Here is a 19,574-nt window from a genome sequence, read left to right on the forward strand (position 1 = left end):
GTTTGGTAGTTCTTTAAAATGTTAAACATAGAGTTAACAAATGACCACTCCTGGGTATATACCTTAGAGAATTCAAAGCATCAGATCAGATCAGATCAGTCGCTCAGTCGTGTCCGACTCTTTGAGACCCCATGAATTGCAGCACACCAGGCCTCCCTGTCCATCACCAACTCCCAGAGTTCACTGAGACTCACGTCCATCGAGTCAGTGATGCCATCCAGCCATCTCCTCCTCTGTCGTCCCCATCTCCTCTTGCCCCCAATCCCTCTCAGCATCAGAGTCTCTTCCAATGAGTCAACTCTTCGCATGAGGTGGCCAAAGTACTGGAGTTTCAGCTTTAGCATCAGTCCTTCCAAAGAAATCCCAGGGCTGATCTCCTTCAGAATGGACTGGTTGGATCTCCTTGCAGTCCAAGGGACTCTCAAGAGTCTTCTCCAACACCACAGTTCAAAAGCATCAATTCTTCGGTGCTCGGCCTTCTTCACAGTCAAACTCTCACATACATACATGACCACAGGAAAAACCATAGCCTTGACTAGACGGACCTTTGTTGGCAAAGGAATGTCTCTGCTTTTGAATATGCTATCTAGGTTGGTCATAACTTTCCTTCCAAAGAGTAAGTGTCTTTTAATTTCATGGCTGCAGTCACCATCTGTAGTAACTTTGGAGCCCCCAAAAATAAAGTCTGACATGTTTCCACTGTTTCCCCATCTATTTCCCATGAAGTGGTGGGACTGGATGCCATGATCTTTGTTTTCTGAATGTTGAGCTTTAAGCCAACTTTTTCACTCTCCTCTTTCACTTTCATCAAGAGGCTTTTGAGTTCCTCTTCACTTTCTGCCATAAGGGTGGTGTCATCTGCATATCTGAGGTTATTGATATTTCTCCCGGCAATCTTGATTCCAGCTTGTGTTTCTTCCAGTCCAGCGTTTCTCATGATGTACTCTGTATATAAGTTAAATAAACAGGGTGACAATATACAGCCTGTCCACATTTTTGTGTGGACATATTCAAAGCATATGTCCACACAAAAATGTGGACACAAGTGTTCACACAGTATTATTCATGATAGCCAAAAAGTGGAAACAACTCAAATGTCTATCAGCAGTTGAAAGGATAAACAAAACATGATATGAGCAACAGAACAAAAATGATTCAGCCATAAAAAAGAATGATGTACAATACATGCCACAACATGAATGATCCTTGAAAATATTCTGCTAGGGAAGAAGCCTGTCAAGTGAAAAGTCATTACTGTATAATTCCATTTCTATGAAATTTCCAGAATAGGCAAATCTATGGAAATAAAAAGTAGATTAATGGTCGCCCAAGGCTGGTGGGAGGGGGAAATGGGTAGTGATTGCTAACAAGCATGGGGTTTCCCTTTGGGGTAATGAAAGTGTCCTAAAATTACATGGTGCTGATATACTACAACTCTGTGAATATACTAAAAACTACAAAGATTCATGGTGTTTCAATTATGTCTCAACAAAGTTGTTCTTTTCTTTAAAGCAGTTAAATGTTCTGTGCATGTGTGAAAATCACTTTGGTTGTGTCCGACTCTGCAACTCTGTGGACTATGGCCCACCAGGCTCCTCTGTCCATGGGATTCTCCAGGCAAGACCACTGGAGTGGGTTGCCCTGACCTCCTCCAGGGGATCTTCCTGACCCAGTGATTGAATCCAAGTCTCTTACATTTCCTGCATTGGCTGGCAAGTTCTTTACCATTAGTGCACCTGGGAAGCCCCTAAATGTTCTGTGTTGGGCTTTAAATAATGGTTATGTGGGTGTATTCATATGTAAAAAAACCATCAAGACATATACTTAACAATAGGGCACTGTATGCACTTTACTCTGCATCTTATACCTCAATAAACAAGTAAAAAAAATCTATGGTGACAGAAAAGTGGACAGTTACGGCTAGAGGCGTGAGGGAGCCACTCAGGCTAGGAAGAAAAATGTATATATATATATATATATATATATATATATATATATATATATATGCTTTGCATACATACATATGTATATGTTTTATATATGTATGTATGCTATATATACATATATGTTATATATATATACATATACTTATATGTATATGCTATGTATAATCTCATTTTTTTTTAATGTAGAATCTGGAGAACAGAACTGAAACTCATAGATACAGAGAGCAGACTGGTGGTTACAAGAAGCAAGGGGTGATGGAGAATGGAAGAAATCGGTGAATTTTTTTTATCTTAAATAAATTGGATTTAAAATTTTTTAAATGACCATATCTATGAACTGGTTACAGGTTCATTCATTTGGGTTACCTTTATAATCAGTAATGACTGCTAGAACCAACAAGATCAAAAAGAAATGTTTTAAATCAATGGAAAAATTACTCCTGTCTTTCATGTAGCTCTACCAGCCCAGAACCTCTCACTTCTTCTTCTCTTCCTCCCTTTCCTCACTTTCTCTTTTTCCTTCAATTTAAGGGAAAAAATCTGATTTTACTTTATTTAAAGTCCTTTAAGCAAGAAAATCTTTGTAATATGAAATGCTCAAAATGGTGTACATTTACTTTCATAGAGTTTCTAATAATTTACATATTATTAGACTTAAATAATCTAGAAATAATCCTGGTGAAGAAAATGTTACATGTTAATCTACTGGGCAGCTGCATGAATGTAGCTACAAGATGTGTACACATGTGAAAACTCACTGAACTATACACATAACGATTGCAGCAATTCGCTAAATGCATATTACACCTTAATAAAAAATGAAGATGCCATTTCATTAGAATGGACAGGCAGAAACAGAGCTAAAGAGTAAGTACCTTTCAGAAAAAGGAGGTAGGAGTTATAGACCACTGCCTTCACCACTGCACTTCCCTGGTGGGAAAAAGTTAGGAAAATATATACGGTGAGTAGAAGTGTGAGTGTATTATTAGAGGAAAATCCATTTAGAAAGCAAGAGAATCAAGAGGAGAATTAACAGATTCAGACCTCAAAGAAAGAAAGAGGGAAAAGTTAAAGTGAGTTTTTATCAAAAATTCCAAGAGTATAGTTCTAATTATGTCAACATGAACAAAAAGAACTTGGCCAAAGGATTTTAGGCATCTTGATCCTGAGAAGCAGGCTTAGCATGGGGCAAGCTGTCTCCTCTTCGGAGTCCATGTGACTTGGGATCTCCCACTGGGCAACGGTCCAGTGATTCTATCGGATCAAGCAAACCAGGTGCTGTGCTCTACTAGTTACTGAGTTGTCTGATAAAAGATGAATTGGGAATCTCAGCTCCTCCAAAATGGGGAGTCCTTCCAAACAACCTCTCCACCATCCCTAAAATTATAGGTCTAAACTAAACTCCGGAGAAGGCAATGGCACCCCAACTCCAGTACTCTTGCCTGGAAAATCCCATGGACGGAGGAGCCTGGTGGGCTGCAGTCCATGGGGTCACTAAGAGTCAGACATGACTGAGCGACTTCCCTTTCACTTTTCCCTTTCATGCATTGGAGAAGGAAATGGCAACCCACTCCAGTGTTCTTGCCTGGAGAATCCCAGGGACGGGGAAGCCTGGTGGGCTTCCGTCTATGGGGTCGCACAGAGTCGGACACGACTGAAGTGACTTAGCAGCAGCAGCAGCAACAAACTAAACTCATGTCACCAGTCAGGACGAAAAATCCACCCCAAGGTCATGATTAAACACATTCAATGCTGAAAATATAAACTCCTATTTTGCTGTTTCTAATCTCTTGTTCACTGTTTCTAACACACAGTAAACATTCACTTACTATTATCTATCTTAAATAATTCCAGGGTTTTTCATTCTGACACTTCTGAAATTATGATACATTTCAAATCTAATGGCACATTATAATTTAGTCTCATTATAAAACAATGGCTTATAAAACAATGGCATATAAAACAACAGTGTAAATTACAATAAATGGCATCTTAGATCCTGTGAAATACAGGACTTGTTGAATGAACCAGTGACTGAAAGATTAAATTTGGAGCAGGTGGTTGGTTACCTGAATAAGAATGCTGTGTGCCCTCACTGGAAATGGATGAAGTTCCTCCAATAGCAGTAATCCCTTCCCTCTTGTTAATTATTTTTCTGAATGTTTTGCTGATGTCTTTGCTTTTTAACTCTTGCATTAGCTGGAACGGGAGAGAAGTAAAATTGACCCTCGATTAGATAGCCATTAAAATCCTTGCTGTGTAAAAGATAGTTATTTATTTGGAATGACATAAAAATAAATACAAATCAGTTGTTCTTGCATTTATTGCTTGTGTAGGCAGATAACCCTCATGTCATTTTATAAAAACATGAAATGGAAAAAGGTTTGCACCACAACCTATAATTAAGCTCAAATTGTACAAATTGAAATTGTTCATCTAGACTTGCTGTGATCTCTCGTACTAACAACTAAAGGATAACTAAGTACATGATAAAGATTTTTAAATGTCTTAATGAAGATATTTTCCAATCTGAACAGCTTCAATGTATATGTTAAAGTCAAGGAGTCAGCATTTATAGGAAATTACACAGGCTTCAACAAGTGCCCTCTGCCAGGTCCTGTCACTGGCGACTCTGGAGCCCGGCTAGACTGAATTCAATCAGTTCTCCATGCAACAGCCAGAGTGAGTTTTAAACAATGCATATCTGATCATGTCAGTTCATACTCTATTCCTCCCACATCAACGGCTTCCTTTTGCTCTTAGATAAAAACAAAAAATTCTACAAGGGCCTGATTATCTGACCCTGACTCACTTGTCTAAACACATTCCTAGCCCTCAATATCTCAGCTCCAGCCACACTGATGCTTTTTTCCCCAAGTGCTTGAGAACATCTACTATCCCTAAAGCCACAGAGGCTCTACACATGCCATCACCTCAGCCCGTCTTGCAGTTACTTATTTTCCCCACCCACTCCTTTTATCTGTTTAACATCTTCCTTCAGACGGCAATTCTGTCTTCACAGCATTGGAGACAGTTCCATTTCACTGAATCTCTGTGCATTCTCTCATCTCCCCACCAAGTTCAATTCCTCCTACACAAACTTTCAAGCGACCTGTCTCGCTCTGTCAGAGCATGTATCAGTCATCTTTTACCTCTCTGTGAGATTCTGTCTTCCTCTCCACCTACAAACTTCATGAAAGCTGGGGCTACATCTCTTTTTGTTCATCACATTACTCGTAATACCAGAGTTCCTGGTATGAAAGGAGCTCAACGAATAAAGAATATAAAAGCAGACCATTACTATTTCCTAAACATCTGTTCACTTACATTAGTAAATAAACTATTTTATTAATTTTTGTACAAAAAGCACAGTCATGGTGCTGTTGATAGAAGGTAGTGACAGCCCTTGCTCAACTGCCAGCTGGCAACGGCAACTTAGTCATCTCTCTCAGCCTGAGAGGTTTAAAATACATGATACTCAGTATTTAGTTCTATTTTTCTTTTATTGGTGGAGTCATATATTATTTTGTATCTTGTTCAGTTCCCTGAGTCTCCAGGGAGTTTAATGATGAACCCAAAGCTGGTATCAAAATTCACCGGGTGGCATTTACAGAAACTGAACATATATAACTTATCACAAGAAAACGACCAGTTTCTAGGAGCTATATCTTCCAAATCTTAGCTATTTCAATTACAAAAATATTTCACTTCTCAAGACCAAGTACTAAGGTATGAAAATACTTTGCTTACAGAGACAGCCAATAACCATTTAAACTCAACTATAGTTTTAATACAGGATAAATGATTATTATCTAAACCTGACTTCAAATCCAACAATTTAAGAGTAACTTTTCCTTTGTTTTATGAATTATTTGTGGAAATTGCTGTTATTGTTACCATCATCATCCTTTAAAAGCAGTGTTTTTTCTGGTTTCTGAAGCCAGATTTAACCAAAGAAAGTAATGACATTACTAAAATTCTGCTCGAAGCAAACCCACCAGTAGCCAAGGAGAGGATTTAGATTACTTACCGATACAAACTCTTCGAAGCTGATTCTGCTATCTTTGTTGTTGTCAGCAACTGCTAGAATTTTCTCCACAATCTCACGCACCTTGTAGCCAGGCAGAGGAAGGCTTGCTTCCTTAAACAGGTCCTGGAGTTCATAGTCACTGACATACCCACTATTGTCAATATCTAAAAAGATAAATTATGAATGATCAGATCTCACTCATACTTTGTTGCAGATGTGCACTCAGGAGGCTGCTTGGGAGATTCACGGGCAGGCAGAGCCTTCCAGCTTTGTTTCGTAAGTGGCAGTAACCTTTTCTCCTGCATCTAAATTGTACAAGGTAAGCTAAATGCTTTATCAAAAAACTCATATTTCATGAACTTTGAAAGTGAAAGTGTTAGTCTCTCAGTCGTGTAGTACTCTTTGCGAACCCATGGACTGTAGCCTGCCAGTCTCCTCTGTCCATGGGATTTCCCAGGCAAGATTACTGGAGTGGGTAGCCATTCCCTTCCAGGGGATATTCTCAACCCAGGGATGGAACTCCAGTCTCCCGCATTGTGGGCATATTCTTAATGAACTTCACCCCCCACCCATAGACTCAGAGCTAGCATATATATTTTAAGTGTGTAATAAGAACACTGCACTGACAGCTGAAAACCTCAAGTGTGGCACATCTCTAAGTTACAAAGAATTAAGCATGGGGAGGTCTCAGATATCTAAGGCAAATACAGCAGCAACAGTCATAGAGGAACACCCACCCAGACTTTGACTTCTTCCTGGAACTTAACCAAATGGATCTGCAGGCCCCACCTTCCATACAAAATTCGTGCATCATGTAAAATACACATAAGGCACTTTTGTTCAACATTTCACTTGGTGGCAGTTCTGTTTCACTTGTCAATAATTCATTGCTTCCTCATTATGTATTTATGATATCATTATGTAGGCTGAATCATGTTTGATGTCATTTTGAGATTAAGTGTTCAAGAAATAATTTCACACCTACATTTGGATTTATGGAAATAGGTTTCTGGGCGTTTTCATGTCATCACTGATATAACCTTCCCTGGGTTTTCCCAAGAGACTGGATTATCAGTTCTTGACACAGAAGAAAGGCAACATTAAACACTTGTGGCCAGAGTTGGCAAAAGGGCTTAGGATTGATTGGTTAGTTGCCTGGATCCACCTTGTACTGGCTCTCTTCACTCATCTGGTAGTAGTTACTTTGCTTCCTATGTCTCTTTTTCCTCTCAGTAAAAGAGCTGTCATCACTATTAAGTGAATGAATGATAAGACAGAAATTTCTTTTAAACTCTCAAACACAAGTTTTAGAATTAATACTGTTCAGAATGGTGGAAATTTAAACTAGAATCTACCAAGAACCAAAACAGTGCTGTGATCTCCAAAGGAAGCTAAATTGCATGATTTTGCAATAATTGCTTTCTTTGAATTTAGAGTAAAATCTCATTACTTAGTACATCACCAGTTCAGAATTGCTTCCTATAATTCTGAAATAGACAAACAGACGAGGCAGACTCAGTGCCTAACAGCACTGTGGCGAGGAGTATTTAAACAAGATCATGAAAAAGTTATGTGCTAACCATCACACTAAACTAACATTAAGAGTTGGGCTCTGAAGATGGACACATCTGTGTGCTTAAATGCCAGCTCCTTCCCTACAACCTCTGTGGGTTGGGTATGATGTAACAAGAAATAATAGATACCACTTAATGAGCACATATTCTGGGTCAAGTGATTAGTTAAGAACTTGAGGGCTTCCCTGGTGGTTCAGTAGTAAAGAATCCACCTGCCAATGCAGGAGACACAGGTTCAATCCCTGATCCGGGAAGATCCCACTTCCCGGAGCTGCAGAGCAACTAAGCCTGTGCACAACTTCTGAGCCTATGCTCTAGAGCCCGTGCTCTGCAACGAGAGAAGCCACTGCAACGAGAGAGTAGCCCCCAGTCACCACAACCAGAGAAGAGCTCATGCAGCAATAAAGACACAGCACAACCAAAAATAAAGAATAATCTTTTTTTAAAAAAAGAACTTGTCTAATGAAATCCATACAACTTTGAGGTAGTTAATAATAATATTCTAATTTTAAAGATGAGGTAATCAAGGCTTAGGTTAAATAGCCATAAAATCACAGTTTATAAAGAAACAAGACTTTCCTACAAATCTGCAACAAAACAATGAACAACCTGATTTTAAAATGGGCAAAGGACGTGAATAGACATTTCTCCAAAGAAGACATACAAACAGCCAATAAGCACATGAAAAGATGTTCAACATCACTAATCATTAGGGAAATGCAAATCAAAACCACAATGAAATATTTTATATTCATGAGAATAGCTATTGTAAAAACAAACACAGAAAAACAGAAAGTAATAATCATTGGCATAATTGAAGAAATTGAAACCCTTGTGCATTGCTGGTAGGAATGCAAAATGGTACAACCACAATTGAAAACTATTTGGTAGTGCCTCAAAAAATTAAACAAAAGTAAATGATTCAGCAATTTCACTTCTGAGTATATGCCAAAAATAACTGAGGAGAGAGACTTGAACAGATATTTGAAATACCCATGTTCATGGCAACATTACTCATAATAGCCAAAAGGTAGAAACAACTCAGAAGCCTGTCAACAGATGAATGGATAAACAAAACTTAGTAGAAACAATGAAATGTTATTCAGTCTTAAAAAGTAAGGCAATTCTGACACATGCTACAACACAGATGAACCTTGAAGACATCACGCTACATGAAATAAGCCAGTCACAGAAAAACAAATATTATATGATTCTACTTATATACGTTACCTAGTGTAACCAAACTCATACAGACAGAAAGTAGAATGGCGGTAGTCCCAGAGGACGGGGGTTGGGGAAAGGTGGATTGTTGAGGAGTTAGTCTTTAACAGTACAGTTTCAGTTTGGGAAAATGAAAAGGTTCTAGAAATAGATGGTGGTGAAGGTTGAGTAACAAGGTGAATATACTTAATGCCCATAAACTTGTCTACTATATTGGTGCTTGCCAAGGTCATTTGCCATCTGCCTAAACGGGGGAGTGAATCCTGTCTCCACACACCCTGAAGGGACTTCAGGATGGAGAGCAGAAATGAGGCACTCTCTGCTCCAGGGAATTGGAGAAGGAAATGGCAACCCACTCCAGTGTTCTTGCCTGGAGAGTCCCAGGGACGGAGGAGCCTGGTGGGCTGCCGTCTATGGGGTCACACAGAGTCGGACACGACTGAAACGACTTAGCAGCTGCTCCAAGGAAACTTGTGGCACAGGTCTTCCTAACAGTTAGATATTTTCAGAAACTGATTTTATAATTCCAATCCTCGCACCTCTTCACATTTAGAAAAGCACTAAATTCTTTCATGGTAACATCAGCTTCTCGTGACTAGCAGAAAATCTTTTGTAAAGATAACTGCTTGATTAAAGGAACTCTCCCTTCATCAAAATCACATATATTGACCTCCCCCACTGCCTCTTTGGAGCAGTTTCTCAGAGCCACCTGTGGTGCTGTCTCTCAGGCTGCAATCCTCATTTTTCCCCAAGTAAAACTTAACTTGCAACTTTCACATTGTGCAATTTTTTTTAGTTGACAAACTGTACATTTGAAAACATGGTTAAAATAGTAAATTTTATGTGTATTTTACCACAATTGCAGAAAAACAGGACAAATATTTTAACGTCTTACTTTTCCCTAGAGACCAAAAAATATCCCATCTAGCAAGGTTAGATGGGCATCTTTCTCCGTCTCTGAGAAAAGCTGTTTGGGACCAATTAGTAGAGGGTTACAGAGTTCATGAGTAGCAATTTATCTTGTAAATAAAGTAAGGAAGTATATATTCTGCTAGTGTTAGCACTTCCCTCACACACAGCAAATTGCCTTGCTGTCAGAATTGTTTCATCAATGATTCATCCAAAATACCATTAAATAAATATTGCAAGATTATACATCCATGAGTTATAAAGATTAAAGCTGGTGTGTGAAAGACAACAGACTACTAATTTATTTTACTAGGACCAAGGTAGCATTTTTACTCAAGCTGCCAAACTGCTCCTATAAAATAACAAAAACGACCAAACTAGGAGATAAGGGGAGGGGGCAGGGTTTGTTTTGTTTTTTGGCTGTGCTACAGACCATGCAGGATCTTAGTTCCCTGACCAAGGAAGGAACGTAGGCCCCCTGGAGTGGAAGCACAGAGTCCTAACCACTGGACCACCGGGGAAGTTCTGGAGCTATGTTTTCACTACTTCCTTTCTTTCAGTGCTCCGAATTAGTAGAATATTCCAACATTGCTCCCACTTTTTTTTTTCTTGAAATGACTCTGTGCACTGCATACAATGTTCCATAATTTTTTTTTTAATTTTACTGATTTATTTTATTTTTGGTTGTGATGGGTCTTCATTGCTGCTGGGACGTTTTTTCTAGTCGCAGTAAGCGGGATCTACACTCTAATTGCAGAGAACGGGCTCTAGGCTGCGTGAGCTTCAGCCCTTGTGGCACACGGGCTCAGGAGTTGTGGCTCCCAGGCTCTAGAGCACAGGCTCAATAGTTGCGGTACCCGGGCTTAGCTGATCTGCAGTATATAAAATCTTCCTGGATCAGGGATCAGACCCGTGTCTCTTATATTGCCAGGCGGATTCCTAACTACTGCTCCACCAGGGAAGCCCAAAATGTATTTTTAACAATAACGTTTTAGAAACCACATCATAGTCATGCAGTGCTCTAGCACTGCCAAAGTAAAGAAAGTGAAAGTGAAGTCGCTCAGTTGTGTCCGACTCTTTGCGACCTCATGGACTGTAGCCTACCAGGCTCCTCAGTCCATGGAATTTTCCAGGCAAGAATACTGCAGTGGGTTGCCATTTTTTTCTCTAGGGGATCTTCCCAACCCAGGGATTGAACCCAGGTCTTCCACATTGCAGGCAGACGCATTACTGTCTGAGACACCAGGGAAGCCCATTAAAATAAAGACCAAGGTTAAGGAATTCATTATGAGCCAAAGGCGGCCACCAGGTGGATTGTATTCTCAAGGTCTGAGTTACTCTCAAAACAGCTAAGCAAGGAGAAGTGGAAAGGCCCACAGATGTGCAGAGTTCACTTTATTTCATAGCAATGTTTTGCAAGTCATAAGCTTCCTGAAAGCATTACTTTTGCTTTTTTTTTGAGAGAGGGAGCCTTGGTTTTTTTTTTTTTTTGGTTTGTTTTTTAAGTTAAATCTTCCTTTCTTTATCTTAGTTTCTAAAACTTCCGCACTACATTTCATACATTAATTTTAGACATTATTCACTAAGTTTAAGAGAAATCGAGGCCCAACCCCATCCTCCCTGGTCTGACTCTGTTTTTTTGTGGGGTGCTCTAATGCACCAAGGCAGGAGCCCCCTGAGGCAGGAACAACATTGGGGCTGTCTCTGTTTCTATGTCTATTATTTCCTGTGCTCATCTTTCACCACTTGCAGAGTAGAGGAAAAGACGGTATCAACACAGTTCTCCTACGAGTAAAATGCAGGAGAATCACGATCCATCAGAGGATGGGGGAGTTTTTTGGAAGAAAAATACCTAGCTGTCAAAATGACATAGAGACAAAACACTGGATGGCTTTTAAAGTGAAAGAAGAAGAAATAAATAAATAAAAGTGAAAGAAGAAGTATAAGGCATGCAGCCTTTAAAAACAATACTTTTAAAAAACATTATGCACAAGTGAAGAGGAAAATACGACATATGGTCTTTAAAAATCATATCGAGGTTTTAAAATACTCTGCATGAAGTCAGAACATGTCATTGTTCATGACAAACACACGGAGGCCAGAGTTCAGTTTACACACAAGGAAGTGTTTCCATATTTTTTTCTCTGTAATGAGATCACATTAAGCATATTCAGTTACACTGTCATTCATTAACCTGGAGTATTCTCTGCAAAGAAATGATCAGAGAATTCAAAGTCCAATTCTCCCAGAAATTCAAGCCAGTCTTAGTTTATCTTTTAGAAAGAAAGAAAAGAATCCAGTGAAACCCAGATGGGATACAAAAGAAAAAGGGAATACATCTGGGGGTTAGAGAACAGTAGAAGCAATGGAAGGCATTGTTCCATTCCTGGAAGGCTGGTATCCAGCAGAATAGTAACTGTGCATTTAGTTTTTCTCAAGCATACCTATTTTATTAAAGGCTTCTTGTAGTTCCTCCAGCTCCTCCCGAGAAATGGTGGTGGTACTGTTCTCCATCTCTGAATAGGAAAGACTACCTTCAGGTCTTTATATCTGGAAAAAGCAACGTGAGAAAAAAGAACATGAGCCCTTTGCAAACATTTATCTAAACAAGAACAGAGGACACAGGCAGTAAAGCATCTGGAAGAAACCACCTGAGAGGTAAGGCTGACAAGGAACAAGTAGGAATAGATTCCCTGGTAACACTCTTTCCCAACATAGGTCAGGCAGACAATAACAGGGAAGAAACACTGGTTTTTTCACACCCTGTGCTTATCCAAAGCAAAGGCATTTCTCAATGGCTTGTATAATTTTCCTTTCTATTTGACTTCACTGTTTCAGAAAAATAAGCATTTCAAGTTGAGAAAAGTATAGCATTTAAAAATACTCAGGATGTGGTCAAAAAGTAAAATTTTAGGACGTGAATCATGTAAGTGAGAGGCTGATGATTTCGGGATGGAGCTTGTGGCTCAAATGTTCAACTTTACATTATTCAACCACAGCCACAGCCACCTCCTCTCCCTTTCCTTGAGCGAGGTCTTTCCCAGATTAGTGGGGCCTTTCTTATTCCAAGCAGGATAAACAAACTAAAACCAAAAAAAAGAAGACTGATGTAAAACTGGATTGTAAGAAAAGCAGGTATATAATAGTCATTGTAGAAAATAATTGGTAACAAATGCCCAAATCAGAAATGTAACTTATCCACAATCCTACTCTCCAGAAATATCAACTAGTACTTTTTGTCGTCTACATCTTTCTGGTCTGCTTTTCAAATGCACCTGTACCTTTATGGGGGCGTGAAATGTGAGTATAATTTTTTGTGCTAATATATTATATGTATCAACATAATTTTTAGTGGCCACATAATAACTTATTTGGTAAATCCCTTGTTTCACAGTGTTTGCACTGCTTCCAATTTTGCATTGTAAATGAATGCTACAATGAACAGCCTTACAGATAAATCTCTGTACACAGCCATGTTTATTGCTATAAATAAATATCTCAAGGAGGAATTATTGACTTTTGGGGAGGCCACACCTCATAGCTTGCAGTGATCTGATTTTCCCAACCAGGGACTGAACTCAGGCCACAGCCGTGAAAGCGCCAAGTCCTAACCACTGGACTGCCAGAGAATTCCCAAGAATTACTTACATTTTTAATACTTCTGATATGTAACAAGGCAACTCCTATTTTTTTTTCAGATAGCAGGATTAATTTTATTTTATTTTTAAACTTTACAATATTGTATTGGTTTTGACAAGTATTGAAATGAATCCGCCACAGGTATACCTGTGTTCCCCATCCTGAACCCTCCTCCCTCCTCCCTCCCCATACCATCCCTCTGGGTCGTCCCAGTGCACCAGCCCCAAGCATCCAGTATCGTGCATAGAACCTGGACTGGCGACTTGTTTCATATATGATATTATACATGTTTCAATGCCATTCTCCCAAATCATCCCACCCTCTCCCTCTGCCACAGAGTCCAAAAGACTGTTCTATACATCAGTGTCTCTTTTGCTGTCTCGTATACAGGGTTATTGTTACCATCTTTCTAAATTCCATATATATGTGTTAGTATACTGTATTGGTGTTTTTCTTTCTGGCTTACTTCACTCTGTATAATAGGCTCCAGTTTCATCCACCTCATTAGGACTGATTCAAATGTATTCTTTTTAATGGCTGAGTAATACTCCATTGTGTATATGCACCACAGCTTTCTTATCCATTTGTATGCTGATGGACATCTAGGCTGCTTCCATGTCCTGGCTATTATAAACAGTGCTGCGATGAACATTGGGGTACACGTGTCTTTTTCCCTTCTGGTTTCCTCAGTGTGTATGCCCAGCAGTGGGATTGCTGGATCATAAGGCAGTTCTATTTCCAGTTTTTTAAGGAATCTCCACACTGTTCTCCATAGTGGCTGTACTAGTTTGCATTCCCACCAACAGTGTAAGAGGGTTCCCTTTTCTCCACACCCTCTCCAGCATTTATTGCTTGTAGATTTTTGGATTGCAGCCATTCTGGCTGGCGTGAAATGGTACCTCATAGTGGTTTTGATTTGCATTTCTCTGATAATGAGTGATGTTGAGCATCTTTTCATGTGTTTGTTAGCCATCTGTATGTCTTCTTTGGAGAAATGGCAACTCCTATTTTTAAAGTGAATTCGTGGTTTGACTATTCAATATAAAGCTAAAGGTGAGTACAAATTATGTATACCACTTATACACACCTCATTACTTTAATGTGTATTTCAGAAAGTGAAAATGAACTAAATAAGTACTGAAACTAAGTAGGAAAAAAAATTTTTATACACATATTTATATAAGAGGTTCAACATCATCCCTGAACATGTCTGATTTGGGGGGAAGCATATAATTTTTTGAAATAATTGAATTAAAATTTTCACTGCTGCTGCTGCTGCTAAGTCACTTCAGTCATATCCGACTCTGTGCGACCCCACAGACGGCAGCCCACCAGGCCCTGCCGTCCCTGGGATTCTCCAGGCAAGAACACTGGAGTGGATTGCCATTTCCTCCTCCAGTGCATGAAAGTGAAAAGTGAAAGTGAAGTCATTCAGTCGTGTCCGACTCATAGCGACCCCATGGACTGCAGCCTACCAGGCTCCTCCATCCATGGGATTTTCCAGGCAAGAGTACTGGAGTGGGGTGTCATTTCACTGATTACTTAAAAATCATATTAAATTATGTGAATCCTTCTAAAGAGTACAGTATATTTGTCATTCATGATCTGTAAACCAAGTTGTTTAGGATTTTTGTTATTCTTTCAAAAGACATTATTTTTGTTAAAGTACAGTTGGTATACAATATAGTGATTCACAATTTTTAAAGGTTATACTCTATTATAGTTATTATAAAATATTGGCTATATTTCCTGTGCTGTACAATAAATCCTTGTCACTTACTCTACACCTAATAGTTTATACTTTTTAATCCCCTATCCCTGTGTTGCCCCTTGCCCTTCTCTTTCCCCACTGGTAACCACTGGTTTGTTCTCTAAATCTGGGAGTCCACTTCTTTTTTGTTGTTGTTATATTCACTAGTTTATTGTATTTTTTTAGATCCCACGTGTATGTGATATCATGCAGTATTTGTCTGTCTCTGATTTATTTCACTTAGCATAATGCCTTCCAAGTCCATGCAGGTTGCTGCATATGGCAAAACTTCATTCTCTTTTACAGCTGAGCAGTATTCCATTGTGTGTGTGTGTGTGTGTGTATGTACATCTTCTTTAGCCATTCATCTACTGATGGACAGTTAGGTTGCTTCCATATCTTGGCTACTGCAAATAAAACTGTTAGGAACATCGAGGTATAAGTATCTTTCGGAAAGCGTTTTGGGGGGGGTTTGGTTATATACTCAGGAGTGGAATTTTGGGGTTTTATGGTAGTTCTTGGAGAAGGAAATGGCAACCCGCTCCAGTGTTCTTGCCTGGAGAATCCCAGGGATGGGGGAGCCTAGTGGGCTGCCGTCTATGGGGTCGCACAGAGTCAGACATGACTGAAGTGACTTAGCAGTAGCAGCGTGGTAGTTCTATATTTAGTTTTTTGAGGAACCTCCCTACTGTTGTCCATGGTGGGCTTCCCTGGTGGCTCAGATGGTAAAGAATCTGCCCACAGTGTGGAAGATCCAGGTTTGATCCCTGGGTCAGGAAGATTCCCTGGAGAAAGGGATGGCTACCCACTCCAGTATTCTTGCCTGGAGAATCCCATGGACAGAGGAGCCTGGCTACAGTCCATGGAGTCCCAGAGTCAACGTAACTGAGTGACTAACACTTTCACTTTCACTATTTACATTCTCACCAACAGTGTACAAGGGTTCTCTTTTCTCCACATTCTCTTCAACATTTGTTATTTGTGGTCATTTTGATGATAGCCATTCTGACAGGTGTGAGGTGATATCTCATTTGGTTTTGATTTTCATTTCCCTGATGATCAGTGATGTTGAGCATCTTTTCATGTGGCTGTGACCACCTGTAATTCCTCTTTGGAAAAATGTCTATTCAGTTCTTATCTTCATTTTTTAATTAGGCTGTTTGTTTTTTTGATCTTGAGTTATATGAACTGTTTATATATGTTGGATATTAACCCCTTATCAGTCCTATCATTTGGAAATCTGTTCTCCCATTCAGTAGGTTGCAAAATGACAGATTTCTATGTCTTACAGTTACTCTGGGGCCTGATTCTAACTAAATATGTAATAAAATTGTTTAGTTTTTAAATACATACATACACCATTGCCCTCTATTTCTTTCTACACTTTTTAAAAAAAACCTGAAGAGCTCAGTTCTGTAGAGTAAGAAAAAGGCAGTAAATGCAATTTCTTACATGTTAGCAGTAAGTACATATTCACATTTTATTGAATTCTCACTTTTAGAATGTTTACTTATTTTGTGGTGAAAGAGATGAAACAGTCCTTTTAGAACGTTTAAGAATAACCTCCCAGTCTGCAAAATGCTAATTCTGTTTTGGCTGGCTTCCAGTTTCTGTGGTTTGGTCATTCTGCATATCCTTTCCCATATTCAGAATGGTTTCTATCCCTTGCCTCAAGTTTTAAAAATAGTGGTCCAATTTTAGCATTTGCACTCCACAGAAATGCTGCAAATTAACGGTCCTTGTGTTGACCTTGCCTATGAAATGATAAATACACCTGGGGTTCCATTCTTTGCTCAAGCCTATTTAAATATATGTCACTTGTTAATTACATGAAATATTTTTATTCTCCCATAATCCAGCAGAACCAGCACATAAAATTAGTGAAAAAGCAATTTACCCAAATGTTATTATAAGTATAAAGAAGTTTGTAGCATTACACAAGTCCTTTAGTATTTAAATGAAGCAAATATAATAGATGCATTACACAAGTCCTTTAGTATTTAAGTGAAACAAATATAATAGATACAGAACAATCTTTAAAATATATTCTTCTTCTGGTTTTTTTTTTTTTTTTTTGGCCGCAACATGCAAGATCTTAGTTCCCTAATCGGGAATAGCATCTTCGCCCCCTCCATTGGACATGGGGTCTTAACTACTGGACCACCAAGGAAGTCCCTTTAAGATATATTATTAAAAGAATAAAACAAGGAACAGAAAATTCAGTATGGCTGGGGGAGGGGGAGCTATATCAGTTGTATATTTATAAAAGCATTTCCAGAAGGATACAAAGAAAGGTAATAGTGATTGCCTTTCTAGGGGAAATGGGGAATTGGAGGCCAAGTAAAAAGGGAGCTTATTTTTCATTACATATTTTTAGTCACTTTTTTAGACTAAAGGCAGCCAAAATAAAAAATAACTGAAAAACAAGAGAAGTGATTGTGATGGGAACTTCCCAGGTGGTCCAGTGGCTAAAACTCCACACTCCCAATGCAGGCGACCCGGGTTTGATGCCTGGTCAGGGAACTAGATCACACATGCTGCAACCAACAGTTTTCATGCCATAACTAAGACCCAGTACAGTCAGAAATAAATATTTTTTTAAAAAAGAAGTAATTGTGGAAAGACAATGGAAACAAAATAAATACTAGTGGTCTGAAAGTATACATTATTGAATACTGACAGACAATAAGATTACTATATATAGTTCTTACACTATATGTTACAATTTTAAGTAATATTTGCCTCATATTTCCTTAGAGGCAAAATACTATGATTAAAATAGCAAAATAATTTATAGCTTTCTACAAAGGCATGAAGATTTAGCAGTAGAATGGTAATGGAAAACATATCGCCTCTTTCATAAGTGCAGACTCATGCATACAGTATCAATATTTTTCTAGATTTTTGCAAAATTATGATAATCAAGTACAATGCAAAAAACTAAGACACTACATAGTGTGTCTTAACAAGCATTTTTATATTGCACAATAAACCTATCAGGAGTAACACACTGTTGGCTGAGAAAATATAGCTGTTGAATTTGATGTATAAAAAACTGTTCTAGCTACCTGATCCCAAATAAATTGCTTACTATGATGTTTTTCCATGGGAAAATGTTTCTGCTACAATAAGATAGCACAGACTTCTTAAAATTTTGCGACCCCATGGACTGTAGCCCACCAGGCTCCTCTGTCCATGGAATTCTCCAGGCAAGAATACTGGAGTGAGTTGCCATTTCCTTCTCAGGGAATCTTCCCAACCCAAGGATCTAACCTAGGTCTCCCACACTGCCAGCAAATTCTTTACTGTCTAAGCCACCAGGAAAGGCCCTAAAACTTTATGGAAGAGAATTAAATTTTCAAAGTAGTAGGTAACATTTTAGAAGAAAACCCCAATGACCCTATAGCTAGTAGCCCAATATTTTTCTTACTAGTCCCATAGTTAGATGATTAATGCACTCTCTTAAATGCTTTGTGTCCATTCTCTTTCTCATGACTCCATAAGGCAGGTACTGTCCTCATTTTATAATTGACAAAGGGATGGTTCAGAGGATTCAATAACTTTCTCAGTGTCCCAACGTGAAGAACTCTCAGAGGCTCCGAACCAAGCTGTAGCAGAGCCCTACTGTGTCTTATTCCTTCCTCTAGGCCAGTACCTTCTGAAGTCTCCCCAATACAATCTGATATCAAACCATAAAATGTATAAATATGTAACTGTCCAATAATCATACAATAATTTATGTAACATATGAAGCATATATACCTGTGAAATAAGAATTTGCATTTTAAAAGAAATCAGCCCCTGTAAAATTCTTTGTAAAGTTTTGGGGACAAACTTCCAACTAGGTCAACTCATACTTATCAAGCACATAACTTGTCAGTCCTGAAACACCAAAACACAGAGTCACTAGAATTCACTCTGTAGTTTTAGAAATGAAGCACCCATCACTAATCGGTACCCAGACACCTGGCACTGACGCTCACCTACCTGGATGCCTGAGATGGCTCAGAACAGCACAGCTTTCCAAAGTCAGTCCTATGAAAAGGAGCCAGAGACAGCCAGGATCACTGTCAGAGACCCAGCAACAGGGAAGGTTATGCTGGATTTTCTAGACAGGTACATCTTCCCATGGCTTTTGACATGTGTCTGTCCTATACATCTTCAGTAATTGCAACTCTTCTTTCCTCCTGTTTTTTTCTTTTTTTAGCCCATATAATTTTAAATAACACCTTCTTTTACCAAGTAAAACCTTTCTTCCCTGTCTTAATTCTTAAGTGTACCCTGACACAACCAAACATAAATTTGGAAAGTTAACAGTATATTCTAAAAATGGACTTCTTAATTTAGATGAAATTGGATCTGATCTTTTCTCCTCCCTCAAATTTCTAGCTTCCTTGAACCTCTAAAAGCTTTACCAAAATTAGCCTAAGTAGCTCTTTATGGCTGGCAGGTTCTAAAGTTCTTTGGACAGTTTCAGAAAAAAAGGCATCAGAAACAACTCTGAG

The 19,574-nt window shown here is 38.8% G+C and overlaps 1 protein-coding gene and 1 long non-coding RNA gene across 5 annotated transcripts in view; one reads left to right on the forward strand and one right to left on the reverse strand.

The window, feature by feature from the left end:
- Positions 1 to 19,574, forward strand: part of LOC138988856 (uncharacterized) — a 123,270-nt gene that overhangs the window by 49,750 nt on the left and 53,946 nt on the right. For both annotated transcript variants that reach the window (XR_011465020.1, XR_011465019.1), the window contains exon 2: positions 6,191 to 6,295. This is a non-coding gene — a long non-coding RNA (uncharacterized lncRNA). The remainder of the gene's footprint in view (positions 1 to 6,190; positions 6,296 to 19,574) is intronic.
- Positions 1 to 19,574, reverse strand: part of PLS1 (plastin 1) — a 129,544-nt gene that overhangs the window by 46,944 nt on the left and 63,026 nt on the right. For 2 of the 3 annotated variants that reach the window (XM_070374962.1, XM_070374955.1), the window contains exons 2-4: positions 12,125 to 12,230; positions 5,977 to 6,140; positions 4,016 to 4,145 (exon numbers count right to left, since the gene is read on the reverse strand). In XM_070374962.1, the coding sequence (XP_070231063.1) occupies positions 4,016 to 4,145; positions 5,977 to 6,140; positions 12,125 to 12,194 (364 nt within the window). In that variant the 5' untranslated portion in view covers positions 12,195 to 12,230. Of the gene's footprint in view, positions 1 to 4,015; positions 4,146 to 5,976; positions 6,141 to 12,124; positions 12,231 to 19,056; positions 19,336 to 19,574 lie in introns of those variants that run through there. The other variant, XM_070374968.1, reaches the window with a different exon arrangement.

This window comes from Bos mutus, chromosome 1 (genome assembly GCF_027580195.1).
Source record: "Bos mutus isolate GX-2022 chromosome 1, NWIPB_WYAK_1.1, whole genome shotgun sequence".
In the NCBI taxonomy this organism is placed as follows: Eukaryota; Metazoa; Chordata; class Mammalia; order Artiodactyla; family Bovidae; genus Bos; species Bos mutus.